This window comes from Siniperca chuatsi, linkage group LG19 (genome assembly GCF_020085105.1).
Source record: "Siniperca chuatsi isolate FFG_IHB_CAS linkage group LG19, ASM2008510v1, whole genome shotgun sequence".
Lineage (NCBI taxonomy): Eukaryota > Metazoa > Chordata > Actinopteri > Centrarchiformes > Sinipercidae > Siniperca > Siniperca chuatsi.
This window is the reverse complement of record NC_058060.1, coordinates 7,897,424-7,914,548: the sequence shown is the minus strand read 5'-3', so window position 1 is coordinate 7,914,548 and position 17,125 is coordinate 7,897,424. Positions and strand designations below refer to the sequence as shown.

At 42.0% G+C, this 17,125-nt stretch overlaps 1 protein-coding gene across 6 annotated transcripts in view; it reads left to right on the top strand.

Moving 5' to 3' along the window:
* The first annotated feature begins 1,839 nt into the window (after window positions 1-1,839).
* The window catches only part of LOC122866596 (partitioning defective 3 homolog), a 344,331-nt gene continuing 329,045 nt past the window's right edge, over window positions 1,840-17,125 (top strand). For 2 of the 6 annotated variants that reach the window (XM_044176446.1, XM_044176444.1), the window contains exon 1: window positions 1,843-3,760. In XM_044176446.1, coding sequence (XP_044032381.1) covers window positions 3,641-3,760 — 120 coding nt within the window. In that variant the 5' untranslated portion in view covers window positions 1,843-3,640. Of the gene's footprint in view, window positions 3,761-17,125 lie in introns of all 6 variants that reach the window. The other 4 variants (XM_044176448.1, XM_044176445.1, XM_044176450.1 and 1 more) reach the window with 4 other exon arrangements.

Genomic DNA, 17,125 nt, shown 5'->3' with positions numbered 1-17,125 from the left:
TCCGTGAAATCAGAGTGCTGAGGCTGTGCTAACACCGTTCTCAGTGTTTACAGCGTACGCCGGGCCCGATCCCCAGAAACACAGCAATTAAAGGCTCTAGGCCAAATCCAAACAAAGAGGATTCCTGAAAAGAAGACAAGACATGGTGTGATACTTTTAAGACCCAGCAGATGGGGCCTTTCAGCTTTCAGAAAAAATGTGCAGCAGCGAAGCTCGTTTTAGTGCTACAGGCTGTTGGACATGTCAAGCTGTTGGTCTGTGAAGGAGACATTATATGAATTATAAACATAACTAGTTTATTAATAGTTTTGTGGATCCACCAGTTACAACATGACTCAATTAAAGCCATGAACAGATCCTGGTATTTGTTTTGAGGCTTAGTAGCTTAAAGTCTTACTCCATTTTAAGTGTTCCGTTGCATTAGTCAGAGTTAGGGTTAGATTGTAGGGTTGTTTTGCCTTGAGCTATTAATGATTTCTTATAAAATCAAGGTGCTGTAGTAACAGCCGCTAACCTTCATTGGTTCATCAGCTTGCATCAGACTGTGATGATTAACAAACGTTATATTTAAGAATTGTTGTACATTGCTCAGTGGGATTTAAAGGACCAGTGTGTAGGATTTAGTGGCATCAAGTTGTGAAACTGGAGTATGCAACCATTTGAATACCGCTCGCCTCACCTTTCCCTTCCAAGCGTGTAGGAGAAACTACGGTGGCCGCGATACTCGCAAAAAACGCAAAAAAAAAAGCCCTATCTAGAGCCAGTGTTTGATTTGTCCATCCTGGGCTACTGTAGAAACATGGCGGTGCAACGTGGCGGCCTACGTGGAAGGGGACCCGCTCCCTCTGTAGATATAAAGGGCTCATTCTAAGGTAATGAAAGCACTATGATTCTTACTCTCATACACTAATGAAAACATACTTATAAATATTATATTCCATTTCTGCCAATAGCTCCTCCTACATGTTACACACTGGACCTTTAAATCACAAGTTTTATGATGTATCTGCAACTGGGGCAATTGGGCAATATCAACTAATTACTGTATATTCACAAGCAGACTCGCATGAAAAAGAATTACACACAGATGAAATGATGAAATAATGTGGGTACACAGAAAACCAGTTACAAAACACTGATGTCAACGCTCTCGCATCTCCCTCCCACAGTCTTGATGTAATAAAGATTACAAGCACAGATCATTCTTTTTTTTTTTTTTAAATCAGCCTTAATCATTTCAAATAGGTATTGCACGTGGAGCGATAGGCCATACGCTGTGTTCGTCACAGGAGAAACACCACAGTAATCACGGTAAACTACTCCTACGCTGGCAGTCACGTTCGAAGTGCTTGCTGCATCTTTTGAAAGCTTCAGTTTGAACTCGGCGGTGGTAATGAGGGCGATGGCAGATAAAGATGCCGCTTCCTCACGAGGGCACCCATGGCTATATCTGAAGTCCATGTTTGAGATTTGCGAGGTGAAGAAAGATTCACATCATTTTAAATGATTGAGAATTTTGCCATCCAACCTGAGAAATTTGAGGATTTGTTTGATTCTAGATAAACATTTAAACAAAGTTATCTGTGCTTGTAGTAAGTGCAGTTTTTGTGTTATGGTTGGCCAAAAGGACTTTTTATGGATTTTTATGGATTTGCCCGTATTGGGTCCGGTTCCTGTGTGAATCCACTGCTGACACATACTGATAGTTATCTTGCGAAAATGCAGAGTTAAACGTCACTGACTAAAGTCCTTTCAGAAATATTTGTTTTATTCAAAATAAAATAACAATGCGTTGATATTAAAAAGAAAACATACTTTTGAAAGCAAGTTCTCCAGTACTTAAACTCATGTAAAACTTTGGCTGAACAACTTTCACTTATACTGACGTAATATTTGACCAGGGGTGGACAACTAAGGAGACAGTAAATCATGATTGATTCCTCACGTTGTCGCTGTTGGGCCTTCTCTGTAAGTAGGATACAAATTTAAAGTGAAGGTTTGTTTAGGTTTATCAATAAAAGTTTCAAGCTGTCTTTGATGGAGGTATAAAAAGAAAGGTGGTATCAGAAGGCTGTGGTGAAGGTAGAGGAAGGACACAGTAAATTACACATGTGTATGAATGAATCTATATAAAGGCAGCGTGTATGTGAGTGTTGAATTCTCCGGTGGTGAGGTAAGTCCGTGATGACAGAGGGATCTGTCAGGAATGACCTCCTCCACTCTCGAGACCATGTTGGAGCACGTCCGCCATGGAAGAAACACCTCACTGTCAGCTACACACACACACACACACACACACACACACACACACACACACACACACACAGATGCAGGGACACACATACTTTGTTTACCATTTCCCTTCTGTACTGCTGTTCGCTCATACATCGGATCATAAAGAATGAGAGCTGCAGGGAGTGAGCGAAGCTCCGCAGAAAGGTTGCAGCTTTTGTCAGTAAACTGGGTCAGGCGGTAGATCCAGCCTTGGGCCGATTTCTCATTTTGCACTTCAGTTCAATAATTTAGTCATTTATGTAACATTAATATATGATTGCTATCAGTTTCATAAGTGCAGCTCAATCAGATACAGTTTCGACTTTGGTGTATTCTCAGCATGACTCTTCTAACTCATTCTGCTGCCGAGTTCCTCCCCTTCAGGCTGACTCATGCAAGTTGGAATCTTTATATTTGCCATGTGCTCAATCATCCAGGCAGTCGCAGATACATCAAAACCTAGTGTGGTAACGTGCGCAATACTTGTCACAATAGATACAGGCTCAGGTTAAGTACTGTGTGAGCCTAAATCAGGGTTTAACCCCGCACCCTCAGGGTCCCCAAAGGCCCCCAAAAGCTGTCTGTGTTACAAGCTAACTGTCATACAGCTATCCCGAGGAAGAGCCCTGCTCTGGGAATACTGCTTGGTTTCTGGGACAAAATGTTTGCATGAGGGCCGGATGGGGCCCGCAGCTCACTTTGGCTCAGGGACCCTCTTTGCAGGCAAATCTGGCCCCAGCCCCACCATTTTAAGGACGGAAGTCCCGGACTCTAGTTCTGGAATCTAGATTATAGCCACTGATCATACTGAAAATAAAAATGTGGTTTAAGGGATGTTTCTCCTCATAATGACCATCAAGCACCACAAAGATATCAAATCAACAAAATCTCCTTCATCATACTATTATACAGTCCGCGACTCTACGATGAAAAAGCGTTGCAAAGTGTTGCGCAACTTCTTATGATATGAAAGCAAAGACATGCACACTGAATTTCGATTGGTTTCCCCTCAGCTACAACCGTATTGTATTGGTTGGTTTGCTGGAAACATTCTTAGTGCCTGCTCTGACATGCGGGCGCACCAGCAGTGTCAGTCCAGTCGTGCGCTCTCGCCGGAGAGGCGTTCTGTTGGGAAGTTTCTGTAGTGAGTCAACACGGCACAGTGAGGACGCCACCCTTGCCCTGCCGCTGGATCCAAATGCTGGGCTTCTCTGTTGTCCTCCGAGGGCGCAGGACACAAAGACAACTTCACTTCGACCTCTTCACAACGACTGGGGATTCCGTTTTCAGCCTTCGCGCAGCGGGGATGGTTATTGTCTCTTTGACGCGGCTTTTTCCTCTTTGGAATTAACGCAGCGGAGGAGAAATGAAAGTGACGGTGTGTTTCGGGAGGACCCGGGTGGTCGTTCCGTGTGGAGATGGGAATATAAAAGTCCACAGCCTTATCGAACAAGCGGCCATGAGGTATAAGAAGGCGATCGCAAAGGTAAACCCCACCACCACCACCACACACACACACACACACACACACACACACACGGCCTTGTCCCGGTGTGCTTTTGCACACTGGAGCCTCAACATGGCGCTTTTCACGGGCTAAGAAAGAGAGAGAGAGAGCCAGTGGCTGCCCCTAGAATGGGAGCCAGTGAGGACCCCCAGGGGCCCCTCGTGAAGGGGGAGTGAAGGGGGGGCATTTTTATTTTTCACTATTTCCTCCACAAGTAATCAAAAAAAAAAAGAAGAAGAAAGAAGTGAAGGAACAGGCCGCTTTCTGCTCTCCTGTGTAGGCTGTCCATGGAAAAGGCTCAGGAATTGCTCCCGTTCCATACTAGTTGTACTTGCACAAAAGTGCGCCGGAGTCTGTCTAGGGAGTGTGTGGAGCATTGAGGAGTGTAACCCGCTCTCTCTGTGTGTGTGTGTGTGTGTGTGCCAACACTGCAGTTTAAAATATCACAGTAAAAAAACAAAAAAACAAACATGTGTGCAACCAGATCAAAACACATCAAATCTAATCTTCAAAAACATAATAAACTGGCTACTGCATACACATTTTAAGTCCCAGCAGGACTATTAGTTATTCACGAGTTACAAATGCCATTTACTCTAGTGTAAATTCACTGTTTGACACTTAAAACACATTTTTAATCTCTTGCGTGTGCATTCATGTCTCATAACACAGGAAAGAGTGGTAATAGGCCCATGTCTAATGGTGGAGGAGCCCTGCTTTTTACACTGGCTGCCCTTTGCAATTACATGCCGACCAAAAAAAGTTTTTAAGTTCATCCAAGTTTCATCTATTAAATGACAGAACGCATGACTGTGTGAAACCCCTATGCCAAATTTGAATGGGGCCTGACTAGGACACTGATTGCTTTTCCCTTTGTGGGTTTCTAGTGGCTGCACTTTAAAGCCCATTAAATGACTAATGAATGAATTAAAGTTTGGTACTGTTTCCATGGTTAGTGACAGCGCTTTCCCTTCTTTGCCAGTGGGTGGTATTACCATTGGAGTCACGTTAATGCTGCAGTTCCTCTTCAAGGGCTTGGAATACCTTGATGAAACCCGCGGCGGTTTTGCCAAGTTATTTCTTTTCTGTGTTTCAGCGTCGGAAAACCTAGGTTCTCTGTTTCAGAGAGAAGGCCTTTCAGTGACCTTTAGACAGGTTTTTGGTGAAATCCTGTGTGAGAGTACAGTGATGGCAGATGTGGGTTCAGCAGACTCAGGCTACATCCACACGTTTTTGTAGTAGTTTGGAAATGTAGCCTCAGAGATGCATTGCTTGAAGTGCACTTCCTCTTTAGACACACACTTAGCAATCACATACACATACCCACACACATTCACTCCTCTGTTTACCAGTGCTTGATGGTTTTCCATGGTTCAGCAGAATGGAGGCGACTGGCCCATTGATCCATGGAGTGGTACTGTAAATGTAGAAGTGTAGGCTTCCCCTCTGGAGAACACTTGGCTCTGGGTCAACACTAACTCCTGTATCAAAGACCTTTGGACTGCAGGAAGATATAATCACACACAGGTCACATGAGTTTTATAATATTGCTGCAGCTGACAGCAACACAATATTGCTTTAACCCTTCTTTTAAAAGTGCACAAGTTGTTTTTTGTTATGGCTGACATTATAATGTAACAAAAAATATCTGATTCTATTATACAGCAGTTAGTCCCGACCAAGTTATTTGATTGGAGAAGAGGCATCCCGTGAGTGCTGATGTAGGCTACAGTACAACAGCGCTGGGCCTTTTCTTCTTCGGACGCTCGGCCTGCGGTCTCATGTTCAGAACAACAGCGCTCCCTCTCGTGTGATATGTCTTCACAAAGAGCTCACGAAGAATTAACTGAGTTTGAGTATCATTAGTGAGGACTGCAGCTCGACCTCATTTTATGAAAAAATACAAAAAAGAGGCGTCTTTTACTGTAATATTACAACAGGGGAAAGTTACTGTGTGGCCGCTTCATTTCACTGACTTAATGACAACAGGGGAGTAGGATACAAGCTCAACACACCTCTGTTTGAACTGCCTTTCACTGTCTGATTGATCAGGGATAATCCCAGCACTCATACGTGTTACCATTGTTGCCAGATGGTTTGCATACAAATATATACGTCGCTTAACACGGGTCGCTTTTAAGATAGCTTCCTTGGCAGTTCACGGCCAAAAGATGGATTTAATAGTAGCTTAGTTTTTTTTTTTAATTTAATCTAAAATCGCATGTCTGGCCTACTAAAATAAAATCCTGTGGTTAATCCGTGCAGCTGTCAAACTGCACACAGAGTTCGCTCTGCGGTGGTCTCGCGACGGTTGCACCCCCACACACACACACACACACACACACACACACTTCCTGCTCGAGCTAAAAACTCATCTCTTCAGCAACTACTTCACAGCCGCCTCTTCTCTATACTTAAAACTGATCTCGCCTCCACCTACATTCTGCCTGACTCCAGTGTCTTTATATACCTCTTTATTGTACATGAACCATCTTGGGTTGCAAAGACATTTGCCACATGTATTGCCATGGCAACTCTGTGATGCTTTTTACTCTTGCAGCCTTTGCTCTTAGTTGCCTGTAATATCGGTGATCTGTGAAATTAGACTTACATTCCTCTCTGCGTTGTGTTGAATTGGCCGAACCCAATCAGACAGTGTCACAAGCTGCGCCGGTGTACCTGATCTTCTCTGGGGACTCTTGAGGCATTTGTCACAGTCTCAGTGGGACAAGGAAGTACGCATCAGTCGCCCACTCAAGCACCATTAACTTCAGAGTCAATCTGCTCTACAGTATGCACAGTCATGAAGGATTGAGCGTCTCATCCTGCCTCTCTCTCTTCCCAAGGCTGTTGTTTTTAGCACTTGGCCAGTCGAGTAATAACTGAGTATTTACCATAGTTTTAGTCATGTATGCAAGAGCAACATGAAGATGTTATTATGTTGGGCTTTCCTGTTGGCATACAAAACACCACGTAGATGTGACTGGGAGGTTGAGATCTTGGCTCATCCTCTTACAGTCCAGTCTGGTTTCACTCACATCTGGTACACCGTCAGAGACATAAAGCAAAAGAATACTCATTCAATCACTGGATCCATAATTTGCGGCTCAAACTCTTTGAAGAGCTGCATCTCTAGGTCCTATTTGTCCTCCCATTTTCCCACAGATACTCAACCTAAATGTAGGCTAAGGCCTTAAAGCACGTAATTGCCCCTTTTTTCCTCCCAAAATTCCACAAATTCTGCCTCGCAGACATGTCACAGCAAAGGCAAGTTTTTGAAATACACAGATGCAGAACCTAAGGGGACGAAGACGGTTAAGTAATACAAAGTCCCACATAACTGTTCCAAAATATCTGTTAATACTGATATAAGGTAACACTTGGAATCCTTTGATTTGGTGAAATTAGTGGTATTACTTGGTATTTATAGGACCATCTGATTTGATGCAGTGCACTATTGTCTGACTTGACAGCCACTTAAATAGCAGTTCTACCATGAAATATTTCGGCTCTAGCACTGTTATTGTCACCATACCACTCCTCTGCACTGCTCCAAACTACAAGCCCTCTACAAAAAACTGATCATTTAACCTTAAAGGAATAGTTGGACATTTTGGGAAATATGCTTTTTTTTGTTTGTTTTATTGATGAGAGTTAGATGAGAAGATGAATACCATAAAATATGAAGCTAGCAGCCAATTAGCTTACTTTAGCATAAATACTGGAAGCAGGGGGAAACAGCTAGCACAAATGGCCATTTTTACACTTTGGTTTTTCGTATGTATTAAACATACAGGATACAACATGTTAATTTTACAATGCAGAGCCAAGAAAGCTGTTCCCCCCCTGTTTGTAGTCTTTATACTAAGCTAAGCTAATCGGCTGCTGGCTGGAGCTTTATATTTAGCGTACAGACACGAAAGTGCTTTCAACCTTCTCATCCAACCTTCGGGACAAAAGTAAATAGGAGTAGTTTCCAAAATGTCAGACTATTCCTTTATAATTACAGTTTTTCAGGAGTCTTGAAAACAAATACACGGAGGGAAAGCCGCACCCTTTAGCAATATTGGAGAACTCAGGATAGACACTTCTCTGCTGCAGGGCAGAGAGTTAGACAAGTTCGCATCTGTTTGTGACATAATGTTTGAAACACCAAATTGATGTTGATTTGTTGGAAAAATGAAAGACAAGACACTGCAAAACATATGGTGAGAAATATTTCTGTCTAGGCATATTCAAAGAAGGGACTGGCAATGCTGTTATTTAAGTTTCAACTGCTTATTTTGCATCTAAAACGCAATGCACAGTTTGCTTCCAAGTCACTGCTTTAAAACATCACTTGCCTGTCCTGGGAATCGTCAGCCTCTACTAAAAGTACAGCTAGAGTTTGTAATCCTTATCTATTCTCAGGTAAGGACCTAACAGCCAGTGCAGCTGTACAGAAACACACCGCAAAGAGAAAGTGGGAAGTGGCGCTGGAAGAGTTGTCAGTGCTCATTAGCTCACTACGCTCAGCGGCTCACTGCTTATGTAATGGAGAGGATCTGCTGTATGTGAGTAGGAATATTACAGTAGTGGAATATTATTGGGGGATTGTCATGTGAGTGGACTGTACAAGGCTGAGCTGTATAGGCCCTGTAGGATGATGCAATGCGACTGATGGTAACTGAGTAAGTCTATGGTTCAACAGTGTTCAAGCAGCGGTGCTTTTCAAAGTTCATTTCTACCACAGCAGGGAACAAAGCAGGGAAAGAAGAGGAGAAATGTGGACTCAATAGGCTCTCTTCTTCTTGTTGTATTTTCTCTTCTTGTATCTTGATCTCTCTCTTTTCTTTCTTCCCTTCTTCTCCAGCTGGTCGACACAGTGTTGTCTTCCAGCTGACTGAGCAGTGCCCTTGCTTTCGTGCTAACTCCTCCCAGGGGAATTGTTGCCTGCCAGTTTTTGAGTAAAACATCACACACCTCCCAAAGTCACGAGTTGAGGTTCGCCCAAGCATCCAGAAAAGATGTTCCGTAGCCCTGGCCTGCTTCACCTGCTTCACCGTCTGTTTACTGAGATCCAAGACAGTGATTTACTCAATCGTTTGAGTTTCTTGCTTTAAAACTAACATGTTAAATTGGGAAAGTGTTTGCAGAAAACAGATTGCACCATGCAAAATAGCCTGTAATTTCACATGGAGGCTGGTAACAGCATGTTTACTGTATAGTCGTGACAGTAAATGGAGAAGCAGACTAGTAGTTAAATGCTAGTCTAAAAATTTGGAAGAGAGATCTTAAAGAACTACTTCAATGTAAGTATAGTTCAGTCAGGGTAGAAACATATAAAGTCTATAAGTAGCTGGACAGTGATGCGTTTTTTGTTATTTTGTTATTACACATGGTATTGAAATGACACAGTTACTATGCGGTTAAAGTGGTGACTTCCAGTTTTAAGGGTGTTTGAAAGTGTTCCCATTCATATTGGATGAACAGTGCAGGATTGGTGGACCGTGAAGCACAATGATCCCAAACATACAGCAAGAGGTGATGCTGGCTGCAGCACAGGCCCGACATAGCGTCAACAGGAAAGATATCAAGTGTCTGATATATCTGTGGGTTGGAGACGTCCATCTCAGACTGCGAAGGATTTGTAACCAAATATTAAATGCGGTGATTGTATTGAAGTGTATGTTACATAATCTGTCCAATTCAAATTTGGGTGACTATGCACAAAAGGGTCTACATTTCCTACACCGATCACCCGTTAAAGATACAAATGCCCTCAAATTAAAGTTGAAAGTTAGCAATTTAACCTCATAGTCGTTTCATTTGAAATCCGGTGTAGTGCAGTTTACAGCCAAAACAACAAAAGCTGCCTGAAAAATACCTAAATACATAAGGACTGCACTGCAGGTGCTACATACTTTAGTCTACATTTGTGTGGTTTTGCATGTGGGTCATTTGAGAGTACTTCCGTACAACCTTCCTGTCTAACTGACTGTCTGGCGAGCTTCCCTACTCACGTGGACGACACCAAGGACAATGACACCACGGCGAGTCCCTTATCATTCCCAAACAGCGTCTCTCTTCAGTGTCAAGCTAAGATGCCCCCTCACTGGCTAGCATGCATCTCAGGTGTACACACAGGTGCTGATTTATGGTATGCACGTGGTAGGGAGGGGGCATGCGTGCAAAGACTCCAGAGAGCAATACATCAGCTACTATGGATGCTGAATTGAAAGCATTCAGTGTTTCAGACAAAGCTGGGAGAATTTCTGGCAGCAGCTGCTAAACACAGCAATGCAAGCAGGCCACATGCCATAATGGTAACTGCCAAAGTCTGAGGATGCCACAGCCATGCCAAGCCATTGCGTGACTGGTTTTCCGGCTACATATATTCTGTGTTGGGGCATTCAGTGTCAGGTTCAGCTTCTGTTGTCACTGCCGATGTGGTGTTAGTAGTTGATACTGATGTTTCTTGCTTCTTTTCTGGTTTGCCGTGTTTATCCACTGCCATTGTTGACAAATCATTTACAGACTGAGCAGGACTCAACGCAGAGAAGCACATGCTGACTTTGCGGGTGTGTATGCATGTGCTTTCTATGCAGGCATACGGTATGTGTGTACATGTGTTCTTCAGTGATATTTTTCTTTCAGAGATAACGTGGCTCCATTCAGACATAGCTCAGTTTGACCACGCTGACATATCAAACATGAGCTCTCGATAGCTGCTTGCTTGTGTTTTCCTATCACCAGCCACAGCCTTGTGATGGTGGGGACTCCGTTTTGTTATCTCAACCCACTGGTTCAGATAATCCGGCTAATCATTACCCTGAACCGTTAGAAGCAAGACAATAGAAGCAATGCACTGCACTTGATCTCGCATAACTTAGGTGTGCGCTTGTGTTGTAAGGCTTCTCTTTATACTGTAGCTTCAGGAATGTTAGACCTCAGAGATAGCTGTGAGAGCCTCCGAAAGACCCTGAAGTTCCTTTGTTTTCAAGACGGTGAATACCTACCTACCTAAACTGTGTCAGCAGATACTTTTTGTTAAGCCATCATAAATGGTTTGTATTTATCTGTTTCGAAGGGCCCTTTTAGTATTATTAGGAAGATTTATACCAGATTTAACCATCCTGGCAAATGATGGTTGGCTCAGATTATCTGGTAGCATGAGCGTTTAAATTTTAACCATCTGATTGACTGACACACTGGTGCATCTGCAACATCCTGAATCAGTCATTTCACATATGTTGCAATTGTTTATGATGAGGTGAGAAAGCTTAGGATGAACTTGTTATTTTAAAAAAAAAAGTGTTTCATTGGAGATTTGAGGTCCTGCTTGTAGTAATGTATAGAGTTCAGGAGGACCTGTTTTTTCTTTATCTGACAGGTAGTTTGCTATGTCTATTAAAACCTTGACCCCGACATTATTTGAACAACCAACCCTCTGATCTGACGCGCAACCACGGAGCCACAAGGTCTCATTAACGGCGCTAATTTTGCGTTTCCCCGTCTCTTTTGTTCCTAACACTGCTGTTTACCCTTCTCACTCCATTCATTGCTGTTCACCTCTAACGCTCCTGTTTGTTATCACAGATTAGTCAGCAGAAGATAATGGGTTTGCTTTGGGAAAGGTCAGCATGCTCCTTTCAACATTCTGTTGACCTGACTGGCCAATGTTTGGGAGATAAAGGAATTAGTTTCACCACAGCCAACTGAAACACAGTAGCGCATGACAGAATGACTGGTGATTTTTTTGTCATACAAAACCCTCCTGCAGCTTATGCAGGAGGGTTTACCCTTACCCTCTGTCTTATTTTCTGATGGATTCAAGAAGATGATTTTGTCTTTTCCACCTTTTGCTGGGCAAGTTGCTGCAGGACTGTTGCCTGTTGGATGGAGAGTTGAGAAAATATAAATCTACTTCTCCCTGAACTGTCAAAATACCCTCTCTGTATTCTGATGTGTGTGTAGTAGCAATATGCCTTCATAAAAGCAAAGATTAACACATTGTTCAGCTGCTGTTGCCATTGGATGGGTTGGAAGATGAACTGCATAACCCACATTTGGACTTTTTTTATTGGAAACTTTGACCAAGGTGACAAGCTGTTGAATTAAATATATTTCAGGCAGAAAGGGCTAACGTTTGCTAATGCTGCTAAGATGGAAAAGCATTTTCAGCCTCTCCGACACGCTCTTAAAGGCTGTTTTGACAGCTCCCACTGTCTACACTCGCACGTCTTAACACGGAGGCCCCCTTTTGCCGCTCTTAAAATACACACATGCATTACTTTTCCATTCAGTAATGGTATAGACTGCTGTAGCTCCACTTTTTATTCAGGATAAGTTCCCAAATCTGGCCCTGTGAAGAGGAGAAGCTTTTCCCCAGCTTTTATAGATTCCACTTATAGTTATACAGTCATTTCTCAGAGGCAGAGCTGCTCTGGAGGCGGAAATATTTGAATTGGTTCACTTAAACTTCAGCAAAGGAAACACAGCATTGTAGACTGGCAAACTTGAATGGTTTGAAAAACATGAATATATAATTAACTTGGAGGGTCAGTTAAGGCAATAACGTTTGGTCATCAGCAGTATTTCAGTTAGCAGAAAGAAAGAGAGAGAGAGACTATGATCTTAGCTTCTTGCTCTCTTACTTTTGCAATGGGCTTAAATGTTTCTAAGCCAGAAAAAAGAAACAAAAGTCCTTTTGACACTGAATATACAACATCTAACTCACCCACAGAGATATTTTCTGCCCTCAGAGCAGCTCATCTGTTTGCGAAACTAAAACTCCGATCTACTCTCGTCAGAGCTGTAGAACAATGATTGAGGGTTCATATGATAGGCTTGACTGGCTGGCTGTTTCACTGGCTGATGGAGTGGACTGCAGTTAAAGCTGACCACAGAGTCAAGGACGTCTAGTTCATTCTCAATGTGTATTGTATTGCTGTATTATTATTATCGGGTCAATGCAGTAATTTGGATAAGACCAATTCAAAGCACATTTCCTTTTGTTTTGAGTACAGTAGCCTTCTGAAGTGCTTTGAGTTGTTTCCCTTGTTTTTCTCATCCCACGTCTCAGTGAGATGACAATTCCTGCCTCCAGCTGGATCCAACTCTGAGCAAGTTGTAGCAAAGGCCAACTATGTGGTTTGCGGTGTTTCGACATGCAGGCCACGCCAGGCCCTCTTGGGTGTGATCCACTGTTTTGTCAACAGCTTATTTCTGTGATCATGATTGCAGTTACAGCGCACTCACTTGTCGAAGTACTGGTGTTTGTCAAAGAATTAAGAACAAGACCTCTGAATGATTGTCTTTCAGAGGGAACACCTGATACATTTCTTGTAAGGTTATATTTGGATCATGTATGGATGAGGAGTTACAGATGTTGGCGTAGCTTTCCTCTTACAATGCAAGGATATTTGGTTTGTAGCACTAGGACCAGGACACGTTTTTTTTCTTTGTTGCTGCTTTATACACCTTGCTTACATAATCTTAAATGCTTATTAATGCAGTGGCCTTATCTGTCCAAATAAATGTGACACCTTGAAAAAAGGTAGACCATGTGTGTAACGCAAAATGGATGAAAACAACCCTTAATTAAAGATGATAAAAAGTTCTAAAAGTTTGAAAAGAAGTTTTAAAATGTACAAGTTTTCTCTGTCCAAAAGCTTATGGTAGCAAAGCTGCAAACGACCTTTTTAATGGCAGACATTTTGACTTTTCAATGCAAGGAAAGCCCAGCTGGTGGAACTAATAATTCTAACGATGGGTCTGTTCCATTTTATGTGTGGACTCAGCATTCACAATACCAGGCCCATAGAACTAGTAGGCTACACCTAAATGGAATGCAACCCTTAATAATGTTAGGCTATTAATGACACCTGTATAGTTACATAATTGTTTCTCTTTCTGACCACAAGGTTGCAGAACAACTTGTATATGAGCTGACAAATAGCCTTGACATATTATTTATATTATTTATAAAGTTGCTATGGCTAGCATGTTAACAAAAAAGTGTCTATTCACATCCAGCAGATATGGAGCAACATTAGCATTTACTTGGAGTTGTGTATCTGGCCAACTGACAAATGTAAGTCCACCATTCACTCTCCTTTTAGCTCTGTTTTCTCTACCAACTACTGTGAAAAATATCTGGCTCTTAGCTTGTTAGGAGTCGACTTTCTTCACCAGCTAGCTAGCTAACTGCTTACGTCTTTGCTGTAAATGAGCTGCCCGTTGCTGCTAATGAGCTAAAGATGCTAAAATGTTGCCTTGAGCTTACAGCTATACAGTCGGGTGATAATTCTTTGTTAAAATAATTCTTTGTGTGTTTGCTGTGAGCGACCTCTGTCACACTACACATATAAATTTATTTAATTGTCAGCATAACAAAACGTATTAGCCAAGCTTTAGCTAACTTAACCACCTTTGTTACAGGTTACTATTACTCTCAGCAGGTTCAATTTGCTACTTTGCGACAAATGCTTATCTCTTCTCAATTTGCTTTCTTTTTTGCTTTTCTTTGACCTCTTTACCACTGGTGTTATCTCTCCCTGCATGACTCCACTACAACATCAAAAGTGGTCCTGTGGCTTTGTTTGTCATGAGGCTTTGGATCCCACTAATGCACTCTGGGGCTTTCAACCCTCGAGCATGACGCCCACGCAAAGTCTTTTCTTTCGATGGATAAAGTAAATAAACATGGCTGTGTATAGTCAGTAGCTGCACTGAGCTTTTATCAAACGCCATTCAACCTACATTTTGGTATTAGTAGATGAGCTTGAAAGATGCTAAACCTAATCAGCAATTGTTAATTCAGCGGCTGTGTGGCATTGTAATTTGGTATCAATACTACTTATAGTTTACTAACATATAAGTATAATAATATACTAACTACTAGTATACTAATAGTATACTAAAATACCAACTAGTGATCTGGCCATAGCAGTGACTTAGGCAACATCACGACCTGATGCCTTTTCAATGTGCTGAGACATAAAAAACTTAAGTAAAGGAAGTAGATTATCTAATTCCAAGATGTTTTTCAACCCCAATTTTAACTTTAAACTGGATTTGGCTTTAGGTCTTTTCAGCATTCATTATTCAGTATTCATTATCAGCATGAGCTTTATTTTTCATGCTGTTGATACAGCTGTTCCCTGGATGCAGTTTAGCCGGATTAACTTACTGATGCTCAAAAAAAGCCTCCTGCCAAAACGAGGTGACTAGTGTCTTTCGAATCGCACATCTATTGATCAGCCATAATTGTTCTCATGAACTGTTCCCTACTGGGTTGGAATCTATTATGTTGTCAAATTGAATCATTGTTAGTCTGTCAAGGGCACTTTTCATTTCCTTTACCAAATAACTAAATAATCCCTCCTCCCTGTGATATATGATCTTCCTCTACTTCCCATTTTTTTGCATATGCTGCAAATACAACTGCAAACACATCTGCAAACAAACCTGTTTTTCTGAAAAACAAATCATTGTACTGTCCACCAGTGTACCAGATTTCACACTGACACAATTATTCACCTGTGATTGCAGTACTGAAAATGTGTGTACTTTTGCACTATCCCTCATAGAAATTCTTTGAAAAATATCTTAATGTGTCACTGCTCATACATTGAGATGACTGGCGTGCACATGAATTTGTTTGTCTGGGTTTTTCCAAACATCTGCCCACCCAGATATCCTCTCAAACATCCAGACAGAGCTGTGAAATGGAAATGGCATGCTCAGGGCTACAGGAGAAAGATAAATCTGTGATGTTAGAAGGGCTTAGACGTTGGCGGGACTCTGGGATATTGCAGTCATTTGGACAGATTTATTTCGAATCAAGCAGTGCAGTATGAACAGAGTGATAGGAAAACTCTGCTGCTGTGCTGGAGTGTATTTTTCTCTTTGTGAAGTTAATGAATGCAAGGGAAAAGGTTTTTTGACAGATTTTGTGCTCTGGAGCTTAAAGTATTTAAAATCAAAGTTAGAACTTCCCTTGCTGGGAATTCACTCTCGTCAGTTCTCAGGGCACTGACTCAAGTGAGTTTCTGTTGTGGAAATATACTAAAGTAGTCAGGAGTTCAATGTGGCTTAACGCTGATGAATGATCTTTTAGATTGGTATTATTATCACAATGACTTGAGGCCTAAAATGGGCAGTTTCTGGTGTGTTCCCATTCAGCAGTCCTATCACGTATGAATGAGACTGATGTTGAAAGTTCTCACTTTGGACCCTCTGCTGAAAATTCCCACAGCCTACAGACAAAAGATTTATGGCAGAAATCCGCTAATTCTCTTGATATGCACGCATCGTCTAGTTTTAGTTTGCTGGTGCCGTTTGTCCTGTTTGTTATTACCGTAACACAGAGCATTGCTGTTTGACCTTGACTGTAGCTTCACTGTGCATGGCCTTTTGAGTAAGTGAACTAGTTCTTCACTGCTCCTCGACAAGGACAATTATGCGATCGCAGCCCAAGGCTACCAAGTTCTTCATGAGAAAAACGATTCAGAGATGACTCAGTCTTTTTGTCACGTTGACTGAGATGCCTTTGATTTGAATTGACGTGCGCCCAGAGGTGCAATAGCATGATGAATGGTTTGTCTCATGGACACCTAAGGAGAGCCACATCACACAAAGAAATGCCATCTTGACACTGGTTTGCTGCAAGGATAGCTCCACTTGAAAGGTTAATATCTGACTGCAGTCTGCTTTGGTGCTCTGGCAGATTAATAACGATAGTGATTTCATGTTGTTTGTTTGACGATGTTGGTTTTATACTCACCTGTGTTTGTGAGAAGAAAGCCGGCAACAGTACAAACATCTCAGGAATCCAATGATCTTGTCTTGTTTTTATCATAAAAAATATATAATTGCTGGCATTTCCCTGTTTTTGTGCATTTAGTGTAAATAGGCTGATAGATACAAAGGTGCTGGTGTCCAGTCCAAGTGCAGAAGAAAGCAGGTTGGTGTTTAAAAACATGCACCAACTACGAGCTCATCCCAAAGCACTAAGCTGTGGGCTCATGGGTAGACTGGACTACTATTCACATTTTCATTTTCAACTTAGTATGACACCGTGTTTTTGCAAATGAGTCGTAAATTCAGCACATCTGGTTTTGATGGCCAACAGAGAGATTTGGTTGGGAGAATTTGACTGATGAATATGTAAAATTTCTGGTTTATCTGTGCAGAGTAATTTCCTGCCCAGACATTTTTTCTGGTCACAGAACATGCTGCGGTATGATTAGTTGTTGCTTGGACCATGAAATGGGGTCATTCGGTACAGACTAAGGAAGTGCGGCTGAAAGACATGGGAACTATTTAAATGTGAAATCAGGGGACGGTCACAGTGCGTTC